Source organism: Schistocerca cancellata, chromosome 11 (assembly GCF_023864275.1).
Source record: "Schistocerca cancellata isolate TAMUIC-IGC-003103 chromosome 11, iqSchCanc2.1, whole genome shotgun sequence".
Lineage (NCBI taxonomy): Eukaryota > Metazoa > Arthropoda > Insecta > Orthoptera > Acrididae > Schistocerca > Schistocerca cancellata.
In genome coordinates, this window is record NC_064636.1 from 149,830,910 (window position 1) to 149,852,327 (window position 21,418).

The window sequence follows — 21,418 nt, forward strand, 5'->3', positions numbered from 1 at the left end:
CTTCACCCTCACCCCCCTTCACCCTCACCCCCCTTCACCCTCACCCCCCTTCACCCTCACCCCCCTTCACCCTCACCCCCCTTCACCCTCACCCCCCTTCACCCTCACCCCCCTTCACCCTCACCCCCCTTCACCCTCACCCCCCTTCACCCTCACCCCCCTTCACCCTCTCGCCCCTTCACCCTCTCGCCCCTTCCCCCTCTCGCCCCTTCCCCCTCTCGCCCCTTCCCCCTCTCGCCCCTTCCCCTCTCGCCCCTTCCCCCTCTCGCCCCTTCCCCCTCTCGCCCCTTCCCCCTCTCGCCCCTTCCCCCTCTCGCCCCTTCCCCCTCTCGCCCCTTCCCCCTCTCGCCCCTTCCCCCTCTCGCCCTTCCCCCTCTCGCCCCTTCCCCCTCTCGCCCCTTCCCCCTCTCGCCCCTTCCCCCTCTCGCCCCTCCCCCCTCTCGCCCCTTCCCCCTCTCGCCCCTTCCCCCTCTCGCCCCTTCCCCTCTCGCCCCTTCCCCCTCTCGCCCCTTCCCCCTCTCGCCCCTTCCCCCTCTCGCCCCTTCCCCCTCTCGCCCTTCCCCCTCTCGCCCCTTCCCCCTCTCGCCCCTTCCCCCCTCTCGCCCCTTCCCCCTCTCGCCCTTCCCCCTCTCGCCCCTTCCCCCTCTCGCCCCTTCCCCCTCTCGCCCCTTCCCCCTCTCGCCCCTTCCCCCTCTCGCCCCTTCCCCCTCTCGCCCCTTCCCCCTCTCGCCCCTTCCCCCTCTCGCCCCTTCCCCCTCTCGCCCCTTCCCCCTCTCGCCCCTTCCCCCTCTCGCCCCTTCCCCCTCTCGCCCCTTCCCCCTCTCGCCCCTTCCCCCTCTCGCCACTTCCCCCTCTCGCCACTTCCCCCTCTCGCCACTTCCCCCTCTCGCCACTTCCCCCTCTCGCCACTTCCCCCTCTCGCCACTTCCCCTCTCGCCACTTCCCCCTCTCGCCACTTCCCCCTCTCGCCACTTCCCCCTCTCGCCACTTCCCCCTCTCGCCACTTCCCCCTCTCGCCACTTCCCCCTCTCGCCACTTCCCCCTCTCGCCACTTCCCCCTCTCGCCACTTCCCCCTCTGGCCACTTCCCCCTCTCGCCACTTCCCCCTCTGGCCACTTCCCCCTCTGGCCACTTCCCCTCTCGCCCCTTCCCCCTCTCGCCCCTTCCCCCTCTCGCCCCTTCCCCCTCTCGCCCCTTCCCCCTCTCGCCCCTTCCCCCTCTCGCCCCTTCCCCCTCTGCCCCCGTGCACTCTGCCCCCTTGCCCTCTTGTCCCTTGCGCTCTCGCCCCCCGCCCCCTTCCCCGTCCCCCTCTGCCCCCCTTGCCCTCTACCCCCCTCCCCCGCTTCCCTCCTACCCCCCCTTCCGTTCTACCCCCCGCTTCCCTCTACCCCCCCTCCCACCGTCCCCCTCTTTTCCCTCTACCCCCGCCAACAGGACCTGGTGAAATATTGCGAATGTTGGATTCAGAAGTTTTACTTTCAAAGTAAAATAATACCTTTTATGCAAAATGATGATGGGTGTCAGAATGGGTGATGCATTTCGTAAATCACGGCGCATTATGTTCTCATTCAAGATTTAATTCTGTGGACCAGCCATGTGGAAAAATTTGGGCCCAGAAGAACAGCCATTTATGCTATAATTTTAAATTATGGTGGCATACTTGCATTTCATATATCTTGCAAAGGTAGTACATACAAAAATGACCGAGTTTAGAGTTCAGTCTTTAATAATTATTACAATCCTTTCATTGATTACAGATCATGCACTAATGCTGGCAACACGTATAGTTGCCTTTCGAAAACAAGAACGAATTAAGTTGTTGCTGCTTGCAAATGGGGCTTATAATGAATCAAAATATCTGTGACGTCCCAGGGGCTCCATAACTCTTTTGTGGATACGTGCGTAGCGAGCACGAGACCCCAAGCTAATGTGACCCTCCTTCCTTTCTGGGCTGCGTACCTTCTCTTTCCGCATCCTTCCCTATCCCCCATCTTCGCCCCCCTCCCCTCACCTCTGGCTCTTTCTTTCCCTTTCTCCCCTTCTGGGAGTATGGTTTGTGCCTACGTCCGGAGATGGACGCTCGTATATGTAACGCATTCTTGGCTTTCTCTGCTTGTATGTCTTCATCCTTCCTTTGTCCTTCTCTTTTCCTTACCTCTTCTCTTTACCCTTTTCTCCGCTGCAGCGTTTGAGACCTCTCTTCTTTCCTTTCCCTATCTTTGTTTTTCCCTATCTTTGTTTTTCCCTATCTTTGTTTTTATCTGTCTTTGTTTTTCCCTGTCTTTGTTTTTCCCTGTCTTTGTTTCTCCCTGTCTTTGTTTTTCCCTGTCTTTGTTTCTCCCTGTCTTTGTTTTTCCCTGTCTTTGTTTTTCCCTGTCTTTGTTTTTCCCTGTCTTTGTTTTTCCGTGTCTTTGTTTTTCCCTGTCTTTGTTTTTCCCTGTCTTTGTTTTTCCCTGTCTTTGTTTTTCCCTGTCTTTGTTTTTCCCTATCTATGTTTTTCCCTTTCTTTGTTTTTCCCTTTCTTTGTTTTTCCCTTTCTTTGTTTTTCCCTTTCTTTGTTTTTCCCTTTCTTTGTTTTGCCCTTTCTTTGTTTTGCCCTTTCTTTGTTTTGCCCTTTCTTTGTTTTGCCCTTTCTTTGTTTTGCCCTTTCTTTGTTTTGACCTTTCTTTGTTTTGCCCTTTCTTTGTTTTGCCCTTTCTTTGTTTTGCCCTTTGTTCGTTTTGCCCTTTGTTCGTTTTGCCCTTTGTTCGTTTTGCCCTTTGTTCGTTTTGCCCTTTGTTCGTTTTGCCCTTTGTTCGTTTTGCCCTTTGTTCGTTTTGCCCTTTGTTCGTTTTGCCCTTTGTTCGTTTTGCCCTTTGTTCGTTTTGCCCTTTGTTCGTTTTGCCCCTTGTTCGTTTTGCCCCTTGTTCGTTTTGCCCCTTGTTCGTTTTGCCCCTTGTTCGTTTTGCCCCTTGTTCGTTTTGCCCCTTGTTCGTTTTGCCCCTTGTTCGTTTTGCCCCTTGTTCGTTTTGCCCCTTGTTCGTTTTGCCCTTTGTTCGTTTTGCCCTTTGTTCGTTTTGCCCTTTGTTCGTTTTGCCCTTTCTCTTTCTTCCTCCCTGTGCGTGTCTGAAGGCCTACCCATGCATTTTGTGCATTGCCGGTGACTGGGTAACGCATAATTCCCGGCCCCGGGTAGACAGGTAGGACACGTATGTACCCCCTGATAACGGCCAGGCCCAGGGAGGGGTGATTACCCGAGCCGATACCTTCCGAAAGTGACGATTGGTCCCTCCGTCCGTTTGTTGGGAGGTGTGACCTGAGGTGTGAACAATCACCTATGGCGGGAGTGCCCTCAGAGAGGGCCCCCACAAGGGAGGAGCGCGCCATCGGAGACGCCGGTAATCATGGGGATTCTTCTGCAATGGTTTCCTCACCTTCTACTATGTCTGCTCACAAGCGTAAGTTCACTGAGTCTCAGCCACGACAGTTCTTCCATCGTTGCCACAGTTCCTTGTTGTTTCTCGGTCTGACGAAGGTCACGACTTCTCCACGGTCAACCCTTTCATTATTCAGAAAGGTGTCGACGCAATTGCAGGTCCTGTAAAATCTTGTTCCAGGTTATGGAATGGCACCTTGTTGTTAGAAACACAGTGCCCTCAGGCACAAAAATTGCTGCGTACTTCACTGCGCCACACCTTCCCTGTCCGGGTTGAAGCGCACCGCACTTTAAATTCCTCATGTGGAGTCGTTTATACATGCTCCCTCGATGGATTGTCTGACAAAGAAATTCAGCACTACCTGTCTGACCAGGGTGCAAGGGCTTTTCATAGAGTCATGAAAAGGGTTGACATGAACATCATTCCAACCCGCACTGTCTTCTTGACATTTGACAAAGTTCAACTCCCATCGAAAATCAAAGCAGGCTATGAGATAATTTCCATTCGCCCTTACGTCCCAAACCCTGCGCGTTGCTATCAGTGTCAGCAGTTCAATCACACCAGCCAGTCTTGTTCCAATTCGGCGAAATGTGTTACGTGTGGCAAGGATGTCCATGAGGGTGCTTGTCCACGTCCATCCCCTCGCTGCATCAACCGTATGGGTGACGACGCTGCTTCCTCTCGAGATTGCTCCGTTTTTAAAGACGAAAAGCTCAACCAGCAAATCAGAGTGAAGGAAAAGGTGTCGACCTTTGCTGCTCGAAAATTATTCGCCAGTCGACAGCGCACCATGCCTCAGACAGGAAAATACAGCACTGTCCTTGCTTCTCCTCGGCCAACAAAGGAGGCAGCCATGCAGACTTTGCGACCTCACCTGTAGTGCCACGGTCGTCCGGTCGGCCAGTGCAAAGATCGTCCGTTCAACCTCACCACTTTCGCCTGCCCACTCTATGGCTCATCCTTCAATGGGTTCTGCTAAATCTCGAGCCCAAAAGTCAGACACCAAGACTTCGAAAAAAGAGCATACTCGTGAAGATTTTTTACGTACCCCAACTTCACAACCATCGGTTCCTCCTTCATCTAAACATCATATTTCCAAGAAGGCTACTAAGAAACCCAGTTCATCTCCTCCGCCAAGGCGTGTCCCATCTACAGCACCACCTGGTGGAAATCGCCCTCGGCCGTCTTCTGTGTCACCGAGGCGCACTGCTGGCGGCCGATCAACAGGCCTATCGCTGATGGCAGGAGCTGCTCCTGAACAACCTATGAATCTTGATCTTCTGCCTTCGGCTGAATGCCATTCCATGCTGTCGATCGCAAGCTCTGAGCAGTCGTTGAGTTGACGGCAACCTTGGTCACATTCCTCCATTTTCTGTTCACCCTATGTCCATTATCCACTGGAATATCCGTGGCATTCGAGCCAATCGGGATGAATTGTCGATCCTCTTACGATCCTACTCGCCGGTCATCTTCTGTCTTTAGGAAACAAAGCTGCGTCCCCATGACCGCTTTGTTCTCCCCCATTTTCAGTCCGTCCGATTTGATCTCCCCTCTGTTGAAGGGACTCCAGCCCATGGAGGACTCATGATTCTTCTCCATGATACTCTCCATTATCACCCAATCCACTTAAACACATCCTTCCAAGCTGTTGCTGTCTGTCTTTCCCTTTATGGATATACCTTTTCTCTTTGTACTGTATACATTCCATCATCCACACCAATGGCACGAGCTGATCTCCTTCATCTTCTTGGTCAGCTTCCACCCCCCTGTTTGCTGGTTGGGGACTTCAATGCCCACCACCCACTTTGGGGATCTCCACATCCTTGTCCACGTGGTTCACTATTGCTAGACGTCTTCCACCAAGCGGATCTAGTTTGCCTCAACACTGGGGTCCCTACATTTTTGTGTGCCTCCACGACAAATTTTTCTCATTTGGACCTTTCGGTCGGTACTGTTCCGCTAGCTCGGCGCTTCGACTGGTTCGGCCTTGATGATACACACTCGAGTGACCACTTTCCGTGTGTCCTTAGACTGCAGCCTCAACTGCCATATGTGCGCCCGCGACGCTGGAAGACTTTTTTCGTCTCTCGCGACATTCGATGATCGTCACTTTCCCAGCGTCGACGATGAGGTCACATATATTACCGACGTTATTCTTACAGCTGCGGAACGTTCAATACCACGCACCTCCGAATTGCCCCGGCGCAATTGGTGGAACGAGGCATGCTGTTACGCAATACTTGAGCGGCGACGTGCTCTTCGCGTTTTCCTCCACAATCCTACTTTGGCCAACTTTATTCGCTATAAGCAGTTCCGAGCGCGATGCTGTCGCGTCATCCGCGATAGCAAGAAGGCAAGCTGGAAATTCTTTATTAGCTCATTTAACACCTTCACTCCCTCCTCGGAAGTTTGGAGTCAGATTCGACGGTTCTCAGGCGCGCCTAGTTTCTCCCCGGTCTGGGCTCACTGTCGCACATGATACATTAGTGGACCCCGTCGCAATTTCTAACTCATTGGGTCAGCACTTTGCTGAGATTTCGAGCTCTACAAATTACCCACCAGCGTTTCTCCTGAAGAAACGTGCAGCGGAAGTGCGACCTCTTGCTTTCTCCTCTCAAAATCGTGAAAGCTACAATACTGCTTTCTCAATGCGGGAACTCCAACATGCACTCTCTTCTTCTCGCTCCTCCACCCCAGGACCGGATGGTATCCATGTCCAAATGTTGCTGCATTTATCAACCCGTAGTATGCGTTACCTCCTTCGCCTTTATAATCGAATTTGGACCAACAGTACTTTTCCCAGACGATGGCGGGAAGCTATCGTCGTTCCTGTTCCGAAACCTGGAAAGGACAAACATCTCCCCTCTAGCTATCGCCCCATTTCTCTCACGAGTAGTGTATGTAAGGTTTTGGAGCGTGTGGTGAATTACCGTTTAGCTTGGTGGCTGTAGTCCCGCAGTCTTTTAACACCTGCCCAATGCGGATTCCGAAAGCATCGTTCTGCAGTTGACCATCTTGTTGCCCTCTCCACTTATATCATGAACAATTTTCTCCGGAAACGCCAAACAGTAGCAATATTTTTTGATCTGGAGAGAGCATACGATACCTGTTTGAGGACAGGCATCCTCCGCACACTGTTCTCCTGGGGCTTTCGAGGTCGGCTGTCCCTATTTCTTCGCGAATTTGTGGCTGAGCGCACATTTAGAGTGCGGGTGAACACTACTCTCTCCCGTACTTTCTGCCAAGAAAACGGGGTACCCTAGGACTCTGTGCTGAGTGTGGTACTGTTTGCCATCGCCATAAATCCAACTATGGATTGTCTCATTCCTGATGTCTCGGGCTCCCTCTTTGTGGACGATTTTGCGATCTACTACAGCTCTCAATGGACCAGCCTTCTTGAACGATGTCTTCAAGGATGTCTCGATCGCCTCCACTCTTGGAGTATCGAAACCGGCTTCCCTTTTTCTCCCAGTAAGACCGTTTGTGTTAATTTTTGGCGACGTAAGGAGTTCCTTCCACCCTCCTTACATCTAGGACCATTCAACCTTCCATTTTCGGACGTTGCTAAATTCTTGGGTCTTATGTTTGACAGAAAACTGTGCTGGTCCTCCCACGTTTCCTATCTTTCGGCTCGCTGTCTGCGATCCCTCGAGACCCTCCGTGTCCTGAATGGTACCTCTGGGGAGCGGACCGAGTGGTCCTTCTCCGCCTCTATTGCGCCTTAGTGTGCTCGAAATTGGACTAAGGAAGCATAGTCTACTCTTCTGCTCGGCCGTCTATTCTTCGGCGTCTCGACTCTATCCACCACCGTGGATTACGTTTGGAGTTCGGAGCTGTTTACACCAGCCCAGTGGAAAGCCTTTATGCTGAGACTGCTGAACCTCCGCTGTCCAATTGGCGAGCTGTCCTTCGGAGTCGTTATGCTAGCCATCTGTCTTCCATGCCTGCTAATCCAGCCCATGACATTTTTTTCGACGCCTCCTTTGATGTAGGGTATGCAGGCCGCCCCTCCTCCCTACTACCACCGGGAGTCTGCTTCCGTCAACTGCTCCATTCTCTTTCCTTCCGCTTTCCTAAAACCTTCTTAACAACTTGGGGTACAGCACCGCCTTGGCTCTGTCCCCGGATCTGCCTGCTCCGTGACCTTTGTCAGTTTCCCAAGGATGGTACCCCTTCACTTGTTTATCGTCGGGCATTTTCTGCTCTATGTGCACAAATGAAGGAAGCCACATTTATTTACACTGATGGCTCAAAAACATCGTTTGGTGTAGGGAGTCCCTATATTGTTGACGACACCCCAAATCAATTTCGGCTTCCCGACCAGTGTTCGGTTTATACTGCGGAGCTTTACGCTGTTCTCCAGGCTGTCCACTACATCCGCCGCCATCAGCGGATACAGTATGTTATCTGTTCAGATTTTCTCAGCTCTCCTCATTCCCCAAGCTCTCTACAGTGTCCAGCCTCTGGTCCACTGGATTCAGGACTGTCTGTGCTTGCTCCACCTGGGGGCGTCTCGGTGGCGTTCCTCTGGCTCCCGGGACATGTTGGTATCTGTGGAAATGAGGCGGCCGATGTAGCAGCCGAGGCTGCAGTCTCTCTTCTTCAGCCAGCTATTCAATTGATTCCCTTCGCCGATCTACGGAGCGTTTTATGTCGTCGTGATCTTTTATAGCACGCACATTGGTCAACACTTCCCCATAATAAATTGCGGGACGTGAAAGCTCTTCCTTGTGCTTGGACCTCTTCCTCCCAAACGCATCGTCGGGAGGAGGTAATTTTAACTAGACTCCGGATAGGGCACTGTCTTTTTAGCCATCGACATCTGTTAAGCAGCGATCCTCCCCCACTCTGTCCCCACTGCTCTCAGCTGTGTACAGTAAGACACCTTTTAATTGAGTGCCACTATTTTACTCCGTTACGCGCCCGTCTACAGCTGTCACCTGATGTATCATCAATTTTAGCAGATGACACGTGCTCGGGCAATCGCATTCTCGAGTTTATTGGTGCCAGTGAAATGACGTCAGTCATTTGAAGCTTTTTTTTGGGACAACCACCCCCTTTCTGTATTGGATTTTTAAGCCTTCCTTCTGCTTTTAGTTTCTCCTATTTTTTGAGTTTCGTTCCCATTGTTGCTGGTTTCCATTTTCGGTTTTTTACTGTTTCCTAAGTCACGGACTGGGCGCTAATAACCATAGCAGTTTTGCGCCCTAAAACCAAAAGATCTGTGAACAGAATTTATGAAAATTTATGAAACGGTCTACACACACTCAGAACCGTAAGTAACTCGCATAAAACACACGCATCTTCTAGCATGTTTCACACATAATCGTCGTCTTACTCACCAGCAGTTAAGCTAAGTAGGTGGGTGAAGCCCAGGTTACTACAAAATTGCAAAACATTGCTGCTAAATGTGGAACTATAGGATTTTTGGTGTTGTTGCTGGTATTGTGTGCTGTTCTGGTATTGTGTGCTGTTGCTGGTTTTGTGTGCTGTTGCTGGTTTTGTGTGCTGTTGCTGGTTTTGTGTGCTGTTGCTGGTTTTGTGTGCTGTTGCTGGTTTTGTGTGCTGTTGCTGGTTTTGTGTGCTGTTGCTGGTTTTGTGTGCTGTTGCTGGTTTTGTGTGCTGTTGCTGGTTTTGTGTGCTGTTGCTGGTTTTGTGTGCTGTTGCTGGTTTTGTGTGCTGTTGCTGGTTTTGTGTGCTGTTGCTGGTTTTGTGTGCTGTTGCTGGTTTTGTGTGCTGTTGCTGGTTTTGTGTGCTGTTGCTGGTTTTGTGTGCTGTGGCTGGTTTTGTGTGCTGTGGCTGGTTTTGTGTGCTGTGGCTGGTTTTGTGTGCTGTGGCTGGTTTTGTGTGCTGTGGCTGGTTTTGTGTGCTGTGGCTGGTTTTGTGTGCTGTGGCTGGTTTTGTGTGCTGTGGCTGGTTTTGTGTGCTGTGGCTGGTTTTGTGTGCTGTGGCTGGTTTTGTGTGCTGTGGCTGGTTTTGTGTGCTGTGGCTGGTTTTGTGTGCTGTGGCTGGTTTTGTGTGCTGTGGCTGGTTTTGTGTGCTGTGGCTGGTTTTGTGTGCTGAAGGCACCAACTGCCGTGCTCATCTCTGGAAAGGAAACCCTAGCTGAAAACCTTAATTGTACAGGCAAAATTTCTCAAGAAATGAATGGCTGTAATGACACTCAAACCAATTCAATCCTGAAAAAGAGCAGATAACAAACAGTGTAACACACAATACCTCATCCGACAGTAAAATTGGTGGGGAAGACGGAGATCGCCCTTGAGTCAGTCCACTCAATTCAACAGCTACCCCCAGAGTGTCTGTATTGTGGCGACTCTCGATGTCCGTTCTCTTACATGGAGGGGAACCTGTTACCAACTCCGAACTACCCCTGGCAAGCAGGTGCATCATCACTGCCTTTACTCCCAGTTTATGTTGGCACTAACTGACCTACATAGTGACCACATCTCTGCCTTCACACTACCAGCAGACGAACTCCTAATACAAACCCCATAGTTAATTAACACAAGGCAACGTAGAGGGATTAAGGAAAGGAATTGCATTTATGTAATAATGAATTAAATGAATTTCTTCAGTCGAGTTATAACATTTCTTAAATTTAAAAATATCGTGAAAGTATCATAAACATTTACATTATTCAAAATAATGCAACAAAAAATAACTAATTATAAAGAGATGGAACATGCCATTCACTCTCAACCTTACTTGCATATTTTTTGATTTCTTTCTTCATTGTTAATATTCAGGTACTTCACTTCCATATGTGTGAAAATACATGTTGAAACTAATGGAGTTAAAAAAAGTTAAAATACTTACTGATTCGGTTGTCAACTTCTAGAATCTGATACACACCATGATACCAGTTACATTAAAAACAATTGTGTGTTCCCAGTTAAGAGTTTAAAAACACTCGAAATTTACCAGATACCATTGCAAACAAAACTATATACGCAACATATTGCAAAAAAAGTTAAAAGTTAGTCAGAACAAAAGAAAGCACTGGACCATGCACACCTTCAGTAGTTCACAATGCTTCATGTCCAACATGATGCACATACTGAGGACCTGAAAGACATCACAGTTCTCTCTGTGGGAAAGGATTGAAATGGAAGTGGAATAATGGGACCCAGATAATACAGGGGTAGCTCATGCATCAGCTGTTACCACTGCCACTCAATATGGAGTGTCAGCCTGCAGTCTTTAATGGATGATGCAGCCATTTATATGTGTCTCCTTCAGTCAGTGGTGTTCTGCAATGCCAGGTGACCAGATGTTGGGAAGATGTAAAAACTTTCAAAAAGGCTCAGTGCAAATATAATAGACAATTTACAACCATCTCCATCTTTTCAGACAGTATTTCCGTTTGTGCAAGCCTTCACACAAGTTGCAGTGCCAAAAACGTAGTCTTGGATTAAAACCATCTGCAAGTGTGTCATTCATTCATTCATCAGTATGCAATTTTTTTCCCTTGACTGATGTGGCATGATTATTGTTCATTAACAGTCATTATTCACCTGACTAAAATCCATACTAGATACCTAATCAAAATTTTGGAGCTTGCACTAGTTTTTGACTTATTGGGAATCAAACAAAAAAATCTGTTTACTAGGTGAAATAAATTTATCATTTCTGAAGGTGAAAGTGTTTGCATAACAACTAAAGGGAACTTACAGAGCTAAGATAGTGGAACAGGAACATTCAAAACTTATTAGTGTTAGTTAAATCTCTCATACTTTGAACTGAATTTTGAATTAAGACATGTAACATACATTTTTTGATACATTTAATTAATTTGTGTAGACCATTAATGTGTAGCACTGTATGTCGAAAAGATGGTAAAATGTGAATGTGAATAATTTTCTCATCTAAAAATTTCAAATCAAATTGGCAGGGACTCAGATCAATTAATATTGAATTTCCTCTGGGTATTTTAGTTTTGAACCACGGATCTGTCCTTCTGTTGGAATATTATATACTCTCCTCTTCACTCTTCAGATTGACTCAGAGTACTGGTGGGAGCTGCGGCACAGCATGTGAAGAAACTTGTCACCATAGAGTGGTCCAGGATGAGTTGGTGACAGACATGGAGAAGTCAACACACGAGTTTGGTACCAATATAGATGATGTGACTATTGATAAGGAATGCTCAGTTGCCACCCGATATGACTGTGCTATGAGGGAAAAGGAATTACATGTATATATCTGTAATTTCTGCCAACAAAGCTTTCCTTCAAAATACAGACTCATAATGCATGTGTTTATGCACATTGATGGCACGCAACCACCTTTGTATGTTTGTAAGTGGTGTGGTGAGGTATTTCACAGTGATGTTAGTTTGAAAAAACATTTGAAAATGAGTGAGTATTATGTCTTAACTGCTGGCAACCATGAAACATATGGCTATAGTGATAAGCATGAAAGCAGCATCTTCTTGGATAGTGATCCAGTAGTTTCTGTTGCAGAAGACAATGAGCAGCCTTCATATAAGGAAACTAGGAAAGCTTCAAAGAAGTCCTCTAATGACATGTGTAACACACAAATGGCAAATTTTGCAGAGAAAACAAGTGATTATGGAACTTCATCTATAGCTGTTAATATCAGTGCCCAGGCTGATCTACCTACTGCAACAAGAACCGACAAATGTGATATTTGTGACAAATTGTTCGCAAGGTCAGGTGATCTCAAGAGTCGTGTATTAATAAGCAGCAGGAAAAGACCACACAAATGTGACATACGTGACAAATCGTATGCCCAGTCAGTTCGTCTCAAGACACGCGTATTAATTTGCACTGGAAAGAAACCTCACAAACATGAGATGTCTGGGAAATCTTATGCTAGGGATCTCAAAACACAATCATTAATTCACACCGGAAAGAAACCCCACAAATGCGATATTTGTGGGAAATCTTTTACTATGGCAGGCAATCTCAAGACACACACATTTATTCATACTGGAAAGAAACCTCATAAATGTGAGATTTGTATGAAATCTTTTGCTAGGTCAGACGATCTCAAGAAACATGTGTTCACGCACACCGGGGAAAGACCTCACAAATGTGATATTTGTGGAAAATCGTTTGCTTTCTCAAGCGACCTCAAGAGACACGTATTAATTCACACAGGAAAGAAGCCTCACAAATGTGACATATGTGGGAAATGTTTTTCTATGTTAAGCAATCTCAAGACACACACGTTAATTCACACTGGGAAGCAACCCCACAAATGCGATATTTGTGGAAAATCTTTTGCTGCGGCAGTCAGTATCAAGACACACTCATTAATTCACTCCGGAAAGAAACCTCACAAATGTGAGATTTGTGGGAAATGTTTTGTTGTGTCAAGCAATCTCACGAGACATGCATTAATTCACACTGGGAAGAAACCCCACAAATGCGATATTTGTGGGAAATCTTTTTCTACTTCAGACAGTCTCAAGACACATTCCATAATTCACTCTGGAAAGAAACCTCACAAATGTGAGATTTGTGGGAAGTGTTTTAATGTGTCAAGCAATCTCAAGACACATTTAAAAATTCACACTGGGAAGAAACCCCACAAATGCGATATTTGTGGTAAATCTTTTCCTGCTGCAGGCAGTCTCAAGACACACTCACTAATTCACTCTGGAAAGAAACCTCACAAATGTGAGATTTGTGGGAAATGTTTTACTGTATCAAGCAATCTCAAGACACATGTATTAATTCACACTGGGAAGAAACCTCACAAATGCTATACATGTGGGAAATCTTTTGCCAGGGCAGGCAGTCTGAAGAGACACTCCCTAATTCACACTGGAAAGAAACCTAACAAATGTGAGTTGTGGCAAGTCATTTGCTAGATCAGGTGATATCAGGACACATGCAGTAGAACACATTGGAATGGGACCTCCCAAATGCCATACGTGAAAAGTTTCACGGAATTGGGTACTCTCAAGACACTTGAATTACTTCACATCAGAAAGAAACTACAAGTGTTAGTTTATACAAATAGGTTTTCCTGGGTGGTGCCCTCAAGGCCTTTAAAATAATGGATCTAGCAGGGGAACAATAAGTGTTCATGCCTGTGAAATAACATTAAAATGTGGCAGAACTGTAAAACAAAAACGTGCAATAATGTGTAGTACAGAGTGGTAACAGGTAATGTGACAATATAAAAATCCAAATCTGCAGCTTGAGATGTCTAGAAATTGTATTGCTAAATACACCAGAAACGTAAATCGAATTTTTTTGTCATCATTAATGCTGCTGCTTTTTCCTATCGATCTTGAGACATGAAGATTGTCAATTGTGATAAATCCTTACCTTTGTCAGTAATCATAAGTAGCATTCAATATTCAGTAGAAGCCCAAAGAAATGTTATGACTTGCTGCTTATTATTCCAAACATAGTCATCATGTAGTACTTGTTACTCTGCATTTTAGAAACAGTGGCAGCAACAGTGATTGTGACAATTACTCAGGTATGTTTCCTGAAGAGGTTTCCTGTATGTGTCATTAATAGTGTGTACATTATGTTCTGTTAGTACTAATCCTGCATTAGTAAACGTAACAACAGATATAGCAACCTGCTTAATAGCATGTTTGTCCACCTTTGGAACATACTACATGATGTGGACTTGACATGTCGTTTACATGTTTCTGAATGTATGTTGCACCAAATGCCTATGCAATTGTATTCCATACATTCAGATCAGGTAAATGGTGTGGTCGAGGCATCGGTGTTAGTTACCATGCTACTCAAACCACTGTGGAGTCATTCTGCACATGTGACATGGACAGTTATCATGCTGAAAGAAGCTTTCACCAATGGAGAACACATCAGGCTTGAAAGAATCTATGCAGTTACAACAAATGTCACGTAGTCTGCAACTGTTATGATGCCTTCAATTACTACCAGATGTCCCAAAGGAGCCCAAGTGACTGCCCCCATAGCATAATGGATCCTCCATCTGGTGCCATTCACCTAGATGATAGCATATCTGGATGTGACAACTGATGTGGTGTAACAGGAAATGTCACCCAGCCTGACATTTGCATTGACCTTTAGTCCAGCCTGAATGATCCCTTGCCCACAGCAGTTGCAATTGAACATTTTGGTGGGTCGGTATGGAAACATACAGTGACCATATGTTGTGAATCCCCATGTTCAACAGTGTACATTTAATTGTAGGTTCAAAAATGTGTATGGCTGTTTTCTGTCGTTAGAAATGCCACATATTGCCAAATTTCCAGCTTTACAGAACAGGCAAGCCTCTGACCTCCATGATTTGTGAAGAAGTATAGATGTATTACATCTTTCCATAAGGTTATGGTTTTTATCACCCTTCAGCCACTTTCCACAGATGTTCACAACAGTAGCATAGATTCAGCCAACGAGCTTCACCACTTTTGAGGCACTAGTTCCCAACTGCAATGACATTGTAACTTGCCCTTTGCTAAAGTCACTTACATCATCTTGTTTACATGCTCGCATCCCCTCTAAAACAATACCTTGTTAATCTCTGGTCTGCTTACTGCAACATGTGGCATTCATTCTCCTCTCAGGCAGCGTTCATGACATTTATGCTCATCAGTGCATCTTCAGGTAAACTGGTCAGGTGCGAAAATATGTAATCTAACATATGCACTGTGCTTTGTTGCCATTTACATCAGTGCACAGTAGCTATATTTTTTGTGAAATTTGTTTCACAAAGCTCTGTATATGATTCAGACACACTGTAGATAAGTGTTATGCACCAAAGCTCTTAATTATTTGTTCAGTGATTAATACTGTGTGAGTTCTACACGAAATAAAATAGGTAAACAAATATTAGGTGTTATGATTTGATTGCAGTTATTTCTATACCAAGAACAACTCTCAGAATGTGAGTACTAAATATTTCTTGTGTTACGTTCAAAGATGTTTCCATTGTGGATATTTTTATTAATTTGTGTAAATAAAAATGACGTTTTTGTAAATGTGCATTTATGCTTCATTTTTAATTTCAGAACGATTGTTTTAATTTTTGATTTACTACCTATTTGTTATTGCTGAATGTGGTTTAGTATGTCCCATCATACGTGTAAATCATGGAGACAGTTATAATTGATTTGCACTGTTCTGTTTTGCTACACTTTAGCAATGACACTTTTAGTAATGTCATTACATTTTATTCCATCTTTCTAATGATAAGACATCAACAACTGCTGTGTAGATTATTCATAATAGGCAACATCTGCATACATTTGTATTAACTATTGTTTTCCAATGAAAGGAAAGAAAAACCAGGTTTCTGGACAACAGCCTTATATTCAGCTGAATCTGCAAATATACTACTAAATGTCATGACTATACATACTACGAATTTCTAAGAAAAACAGTAAAATTTATAGTAACATGTTAAAAAAGGTACACAATTTGGACTAAATATCTGTGTTAGCTAAAGATGGGTCATATAGCGTTCATCTGGTACACGAGATGTAAGTAGAAAATAAACATATTCTGTGGTTGTGTGGAAAACCACCCAAAGAACTGAGTCTACATAAACACAGTAGATACCCATAAATTAATGAGTGTAACTGCACCTAATCATGACAATGAACTATTGTACAAGATTTGTCAAGTGCAAGTCAATTGTAGAATGTGGATCCAGGAGTACATGGAAATCAAGCATACAAATGATTTTCACAGGTTTGCAGCTGGGTTCCATCGTCCTTATGACAACACGATATTTAGGCGGACCACCTGGTTGTCATCTTCAGGTGAGATTGAGTGCACAACCACGCCGGAACTTAACTCTTTGGAGCACGGTGGTATACATAGTATACCACCTTTTGAAAATTTTCTTGGCTCTTTGCACAGTGGTTTAACTGCACGACCACCACTCTAATATGCTCACCTAGTTCTCTACTTATCAGACAGATGGCACTCACTGCCTATAAGGAATCAGTTCCCGCCAAGAATTGCATAGATTACAACTGTGAAAGCTGCGTGCTGAGTTGTGCATGGTTTTTGCGTGTGAATAGTGGTTTATAACGAATTTCTTGTTGCGCCTGTGTTTTTTCCATATCTTGGACGTCACAGCTACGGTATGAACCCATGTATACATTCATATGCACAATCTTCCGTTATTTATATACAATTTATTTTGGTGGTATATTATTTGTACCACCGTGCATGTAGCAGTATTCTATTGCATTTCGTTTCCTAGTATAAAATTCGAAATCCTCCGCTACAAAGTTTAGTTTTTAATTGTGTTGTGACTTATTTTAGCTCTTTCTCCATTTTGTTTTGCTTACGTATTCTTTACTTGGATTCAGGCTGTTGTTTGAAAATGAAAATGTCAAGAAGAGGCTTACGAGATGAAGAAATCGAACGATTATTGTGTGAAATTCCATCAGACGAGGATTCCACTGTTGACACCACAGATGACGAATCTGATTATGAAGCAAGCATTGTTGCGGAGGCTATTGTGTCGTCTGAAGGCGAAGTTTCAGAGAGCGAGGAAGAAAGTGAGTCCACTCCGCCAAAACGCGCTGCTGACACAGCGCCAACTTGGGGACAACAATTCAATGCTACCTCAGGAATGCAGTTCGACAGTGAATCAGGACCAAGTGCTTTTATTAGGGACATTGATGATCCAGAACCTATCGATATATTCGAAAAAATATTTCCAAAAGAGCTAGTTGAGCTAATCGTTTTCCAAACAAATTTATATGCGACGCAATCTGGCAAGTCTTTCACTCCAACAACTGACAATGAAATACGAACTTTCCTGGGAATCAACATTTTGATGGGTATAAAGCGTATGCCAGCATACAGAGACTACTGGTCTAGTGCCCCAGAACTTCATGATCGTTATATTGCATCTCTGATGGCAGTAAATCGGTTTGGATGGTTACTGAGGAACATTCATCTGAATGATAACACATTGCATCCAGAAAAAGGACACCCAGGTTATGACAAACTGTACAAGCTGCGACCAGTGATCAAGATACTATCTGAATCTTTTTCCAAGTGTTACCAACCCAGCAAACACCTAGCAATTGATGAGTCAATGATCAAATTCAAAGGCCGCAACAGTATGAAACAATACATGAGAGATAAACCCATAAAGCGTGGTTACAAAGTGTGGATGCTGTGTGACAAGACCTCTTACAACTTGAAATTTGATATTTACACCGGAAAAGTAGGTGACACAGTGCAAACAGGCCTTGGGGAGCATGTAGTGCTGAGTTTGTCCTCTGAACTCGTAAATAAAGGCCATTATCTTTATTTCGACAACTATTTCAATAGCTATAACTTGTTGGCTGGTTTACAGCAGAGAAACATATATGCCTGTGGGACAGTTCAACCAACAAGGAAACATTTACCCAAATTAAAAACAGACAAAGAATTAAGCAGAGGTGAATTTGACTGGAGGGTCAGCAACTGTGGCATCCTCTACTTGAAGTGGAAAGATAAGAGAGCTGTTCATCTCCTTTCAAATTTTCACAGTCCTGAAGTTACTACAGTGACTCGCCGTGAAAGAGATGGTTCACGCATAGAGCTACCTTGTCCTCAAGCAGTGATGGATTACAATGCACACATGAACAATGTCGACAAGTTCGACCAACTGAAAAAATCATATGAAATAAGCCGGAGAAGTAAAAAGTGGTGGCACCGAATATTCTTTCACCTGCTTGATGTCAGTATCGTCAACAGCTATATAATTTGGAAGGAACTAGGCGATAGAGAAAAAATGACTGCCAAAGTCTTCAGGATGAGTATCCTGCAAAGCTTAGTAACCCAGAAAACACCATTGAGGCCATCTAGACTTCATGAGAGTCAAGTCCACGTAAAGAAAAACAAGCCATATGTTTCCTCACGCCAGCGTCTCGACAATTCATCCCACCAGCCAGAGCGTACTACCGCCAGACGTTGTGTGAAATGCAGTACAAAAAAGAAGCAAGTGCGCACTTTCTGGATGTGCGCTGAATGCAAAGTGCCTTTGTGCCTTAGCAAAACAAAAAGGTGCTTTCAAGATTTTCACAAAAAGGAATAAGAAACATATTTTATTTGTAAGGTTTGTAATTTGATTTTGTATTGTAAATGACCAATTGCCAGAAATAAAATTATTTTACATTAATTATACTAATTATTACTGCTTAGAGTAGAATTTAAAGGTGAGTTACAAGCACAAACCAAGATATCTCAAAAACTTTAGGTACGGCCCTAAGTGGCATGGTGGTATATTATATATACCACCATCTAAAACCAAAATCAATACAATAAAAAATTTTAATTCATGTTTTCCTTTATTAGCAACCCCACCAGACATAGAAAATGCATGTTTTATTAAAAAATTAATTAAACATAAAATCTGTGCATCAAAGAGTTAAGAGATCTGAGATTCGGCGGCTCCTTTATATCGCGGGTACTGGTCATTGCGCGTGCGTGAGCAACGGAAGAGCTGCCCTCTGTGAGGCGAAGAGTTTCAGCGGCGCCAATGGTGAAAACTGTCAAAAGCGAGGAATCGCAAAATTAAAATGCAGCCGGTCGGAAACCAGACCGTTGTTGTTTTATCTGTGATAAAATAGGATTCTATGTCTTGCTTAAAGGAAAACCTTTGTCTCTATTAATAATATCATCAGACAGACGTATTTCAATTGATTCTTTCAATACACAATCCCAGTAACGGGAAGCCGAGGCAATAATTTGCGTCTATTGTGCCCTTCATTAAGACAGTGTTTGGCAATGACTGATTTGTCCAGCTGGAGAAGACACGTATGCTGTTAACGTCCCACACATCGATCTTGAACTGTACGAATAGTCTGTCCAATGTAGGCCTTGCCGCAGTGCCAGGGAATCTTATATAGCCCAGGCTTCCTCAGTCCCAAATCATCTTTCACCGATCAAAGACGGGATCTAGTTTTGGCCAAAGGCATAAGGACGCTTTTAATATCATATTTCCTGAGGATTCTTGAAATTTGCGAAGAAATGCTTCCCACGTAGGGTAAAAAAGCAACAGATTTGGAAGTGTCCACCATTGGTTCTCGTGTGGGTCCAAATTGAAAAGCACGAGTAATTTGGTGATCAGAATACCCATTCTGCCTGAAGACAACCTTCAGGTGATCCAACTCCTGTTCCAAGTTATTGGCATCCGAAACAGCATAAGCCCTCTTGACCAGTGTGCGTAAAACTCCCAAGCGTTGATGTTGTGGATGACAACTTGTGGCATGGAAGTAGCCGTCCGTATGCGTAGGTTTGCTGTATAGACTGTGGCTGAATGTCCCATTCTCTTTCTTATGTACTAAGACATCCAAAAATGGTAATTTGCCATCATTTTCAATTTCCATCGTAAATTTGATTCGTGGATGAACGCAGTTAAAATGATCTAAAAATCGATGAAGAGACTCCATTCCATGTGGCCAAACGATGAAAATATCATCCACGTATCTCAAAATACATGTTGGTTTAAGAGAAGATGTCTTAAGTGCCATATGCTCAAAATGTTCCATAAAGAGATTTGCGACAATAGGTCAGGCGTTGAATAAAATCGGACGAGTTGGATATGTGGTGTTCACACTTCCCAACGTGTGGGCTCAGAAGAGAAGCAAGATATTTTGCCAAATTATAAGTAGGGGCGCCCAGATTATTAACGATCAGACAAAGAGGTTCCCCAGGTTTATGTACCTTGGGTAGACCATACAACCTGTGTCGTACTGGCGCCTCTGGATGAAGATTTTTAATGATATCCTCAAGCAATGAGCTCTTCTTAATAAGAGAGATTGTCTAGCACTTTATCCGATCGGTAGCATCACTCCGTAGCTTACGGTATGAAGAATCCTCGAACAAACAAGACATTTTTGGCAGATAATCTTCACGAGTAAGAACAGTGGCACTGCCTTTATCAGAAGGAAGAATTGAAATATCCTTATCTTCCCTCGGTGACTGAATGGCCTTCCTTTCACTAGAAGAAATGTTTTTCCGTGGTGTGGTGTTCGACTAAGATGATGAGACACTTCCTGTGTAATTTCTTCTGCCCGATCTTCGGGAAAACGGGCAATGGCCTGCTCCACAGCACTAATAATATCGACAGTAGGCAAATGTCTCTGTGTCTTCAAGCCTTTCTCCAAAACCGACAAAGTGGCTTCATCCAATGTCTTGTCGGTAAAATTAATGACAGTCCGGCAGTGACTAATGTCATCAGATGTGGATGGTTGCTGGCAAAGCCGATTAAATTTAGAAGATTGTTTCTTCACAGTATTCTTCTGCGTAGACTCCGAATAGGCCCATGAGGCTTCGTCAACCCAATTCCAGGATGCAGAAGACAGACATGAAGAAAGTTCCAAATGTAACAAATAGAAATCTTTGGATACTGCATCCAATTGTCGACGTGTAAAACGAATTCTCTCACGTATCAAAGCAAAACTAGCACATTTCAAGATCTTTTTAGCCATGTCAGTATCAACAAAATGAGAAATTTTAGCAAATTTCGTAATGATACCTTCATCCCTGCATCTCAATAAGAACACCAGTGCATTCAGCAATTTTGCTTTGTTCTTGCATATTTTATCACATTTCTTCACAAGAACAACCATCTGCCCCCTGTAGAGGTTCTTGATGTGATAGTGTAGATTTTCCCGGCGTATCAAATACTGATGATTTCGACGGGTATGCAGCTGGGTTCCATCGTCCCACGTTGGGAAGTGTGAACACCACATATCCAACTCGTCCGACTTTATTCAACGCCTGACGTCTCTACGCCCTGGAACATCTGACCTTCTAGTGAGCTGTGATGTTGTTTCACTTTTCACTCAGGTACCTTTGGTGGAGTCTTTATTGCTAATTGGTCAACTCTTGGATGACAAAACTAGTGGGCTGTGCCGCCATGTATTGACATTAACGTATTTTTCATTTAATGAAGCAATTTTTGAACAAAATTACGGTGTGGCTATGGGGAGTCCTCTTTCCCCTATTGTCGCCAATCTCTTTATGGAACATTTTGAGCATATGGCACTTAAGACATCTTCTCTTAAA

The 21,418-nt window shown here is 44.6% G+C and overlaps 1 protein-coding gene across 1 annotated transcript in view; it reads left to right on the plus strand.

Moving 5' to 3' along the window:
• LOC126108610 (zinc finger protein 492-like) overlaps positions 1 to 21,418 on the plus strand; it is a 138,821-nt gene that overhangs the window by 79,456 nt on the left and 37,947 nt on the right. Inside the window, exon 6 of the mRNA XM_049913913.1 lies at positions 11,415 to 12,089. Within this exon, the coding sequence (XP_049769870.1) occupies positions 11,415 to 12,089 (675 nt within the window). The remainder of the gene's footprint in view (positions 1 to 11,414; positions 12,090 to 21,418) is intronic.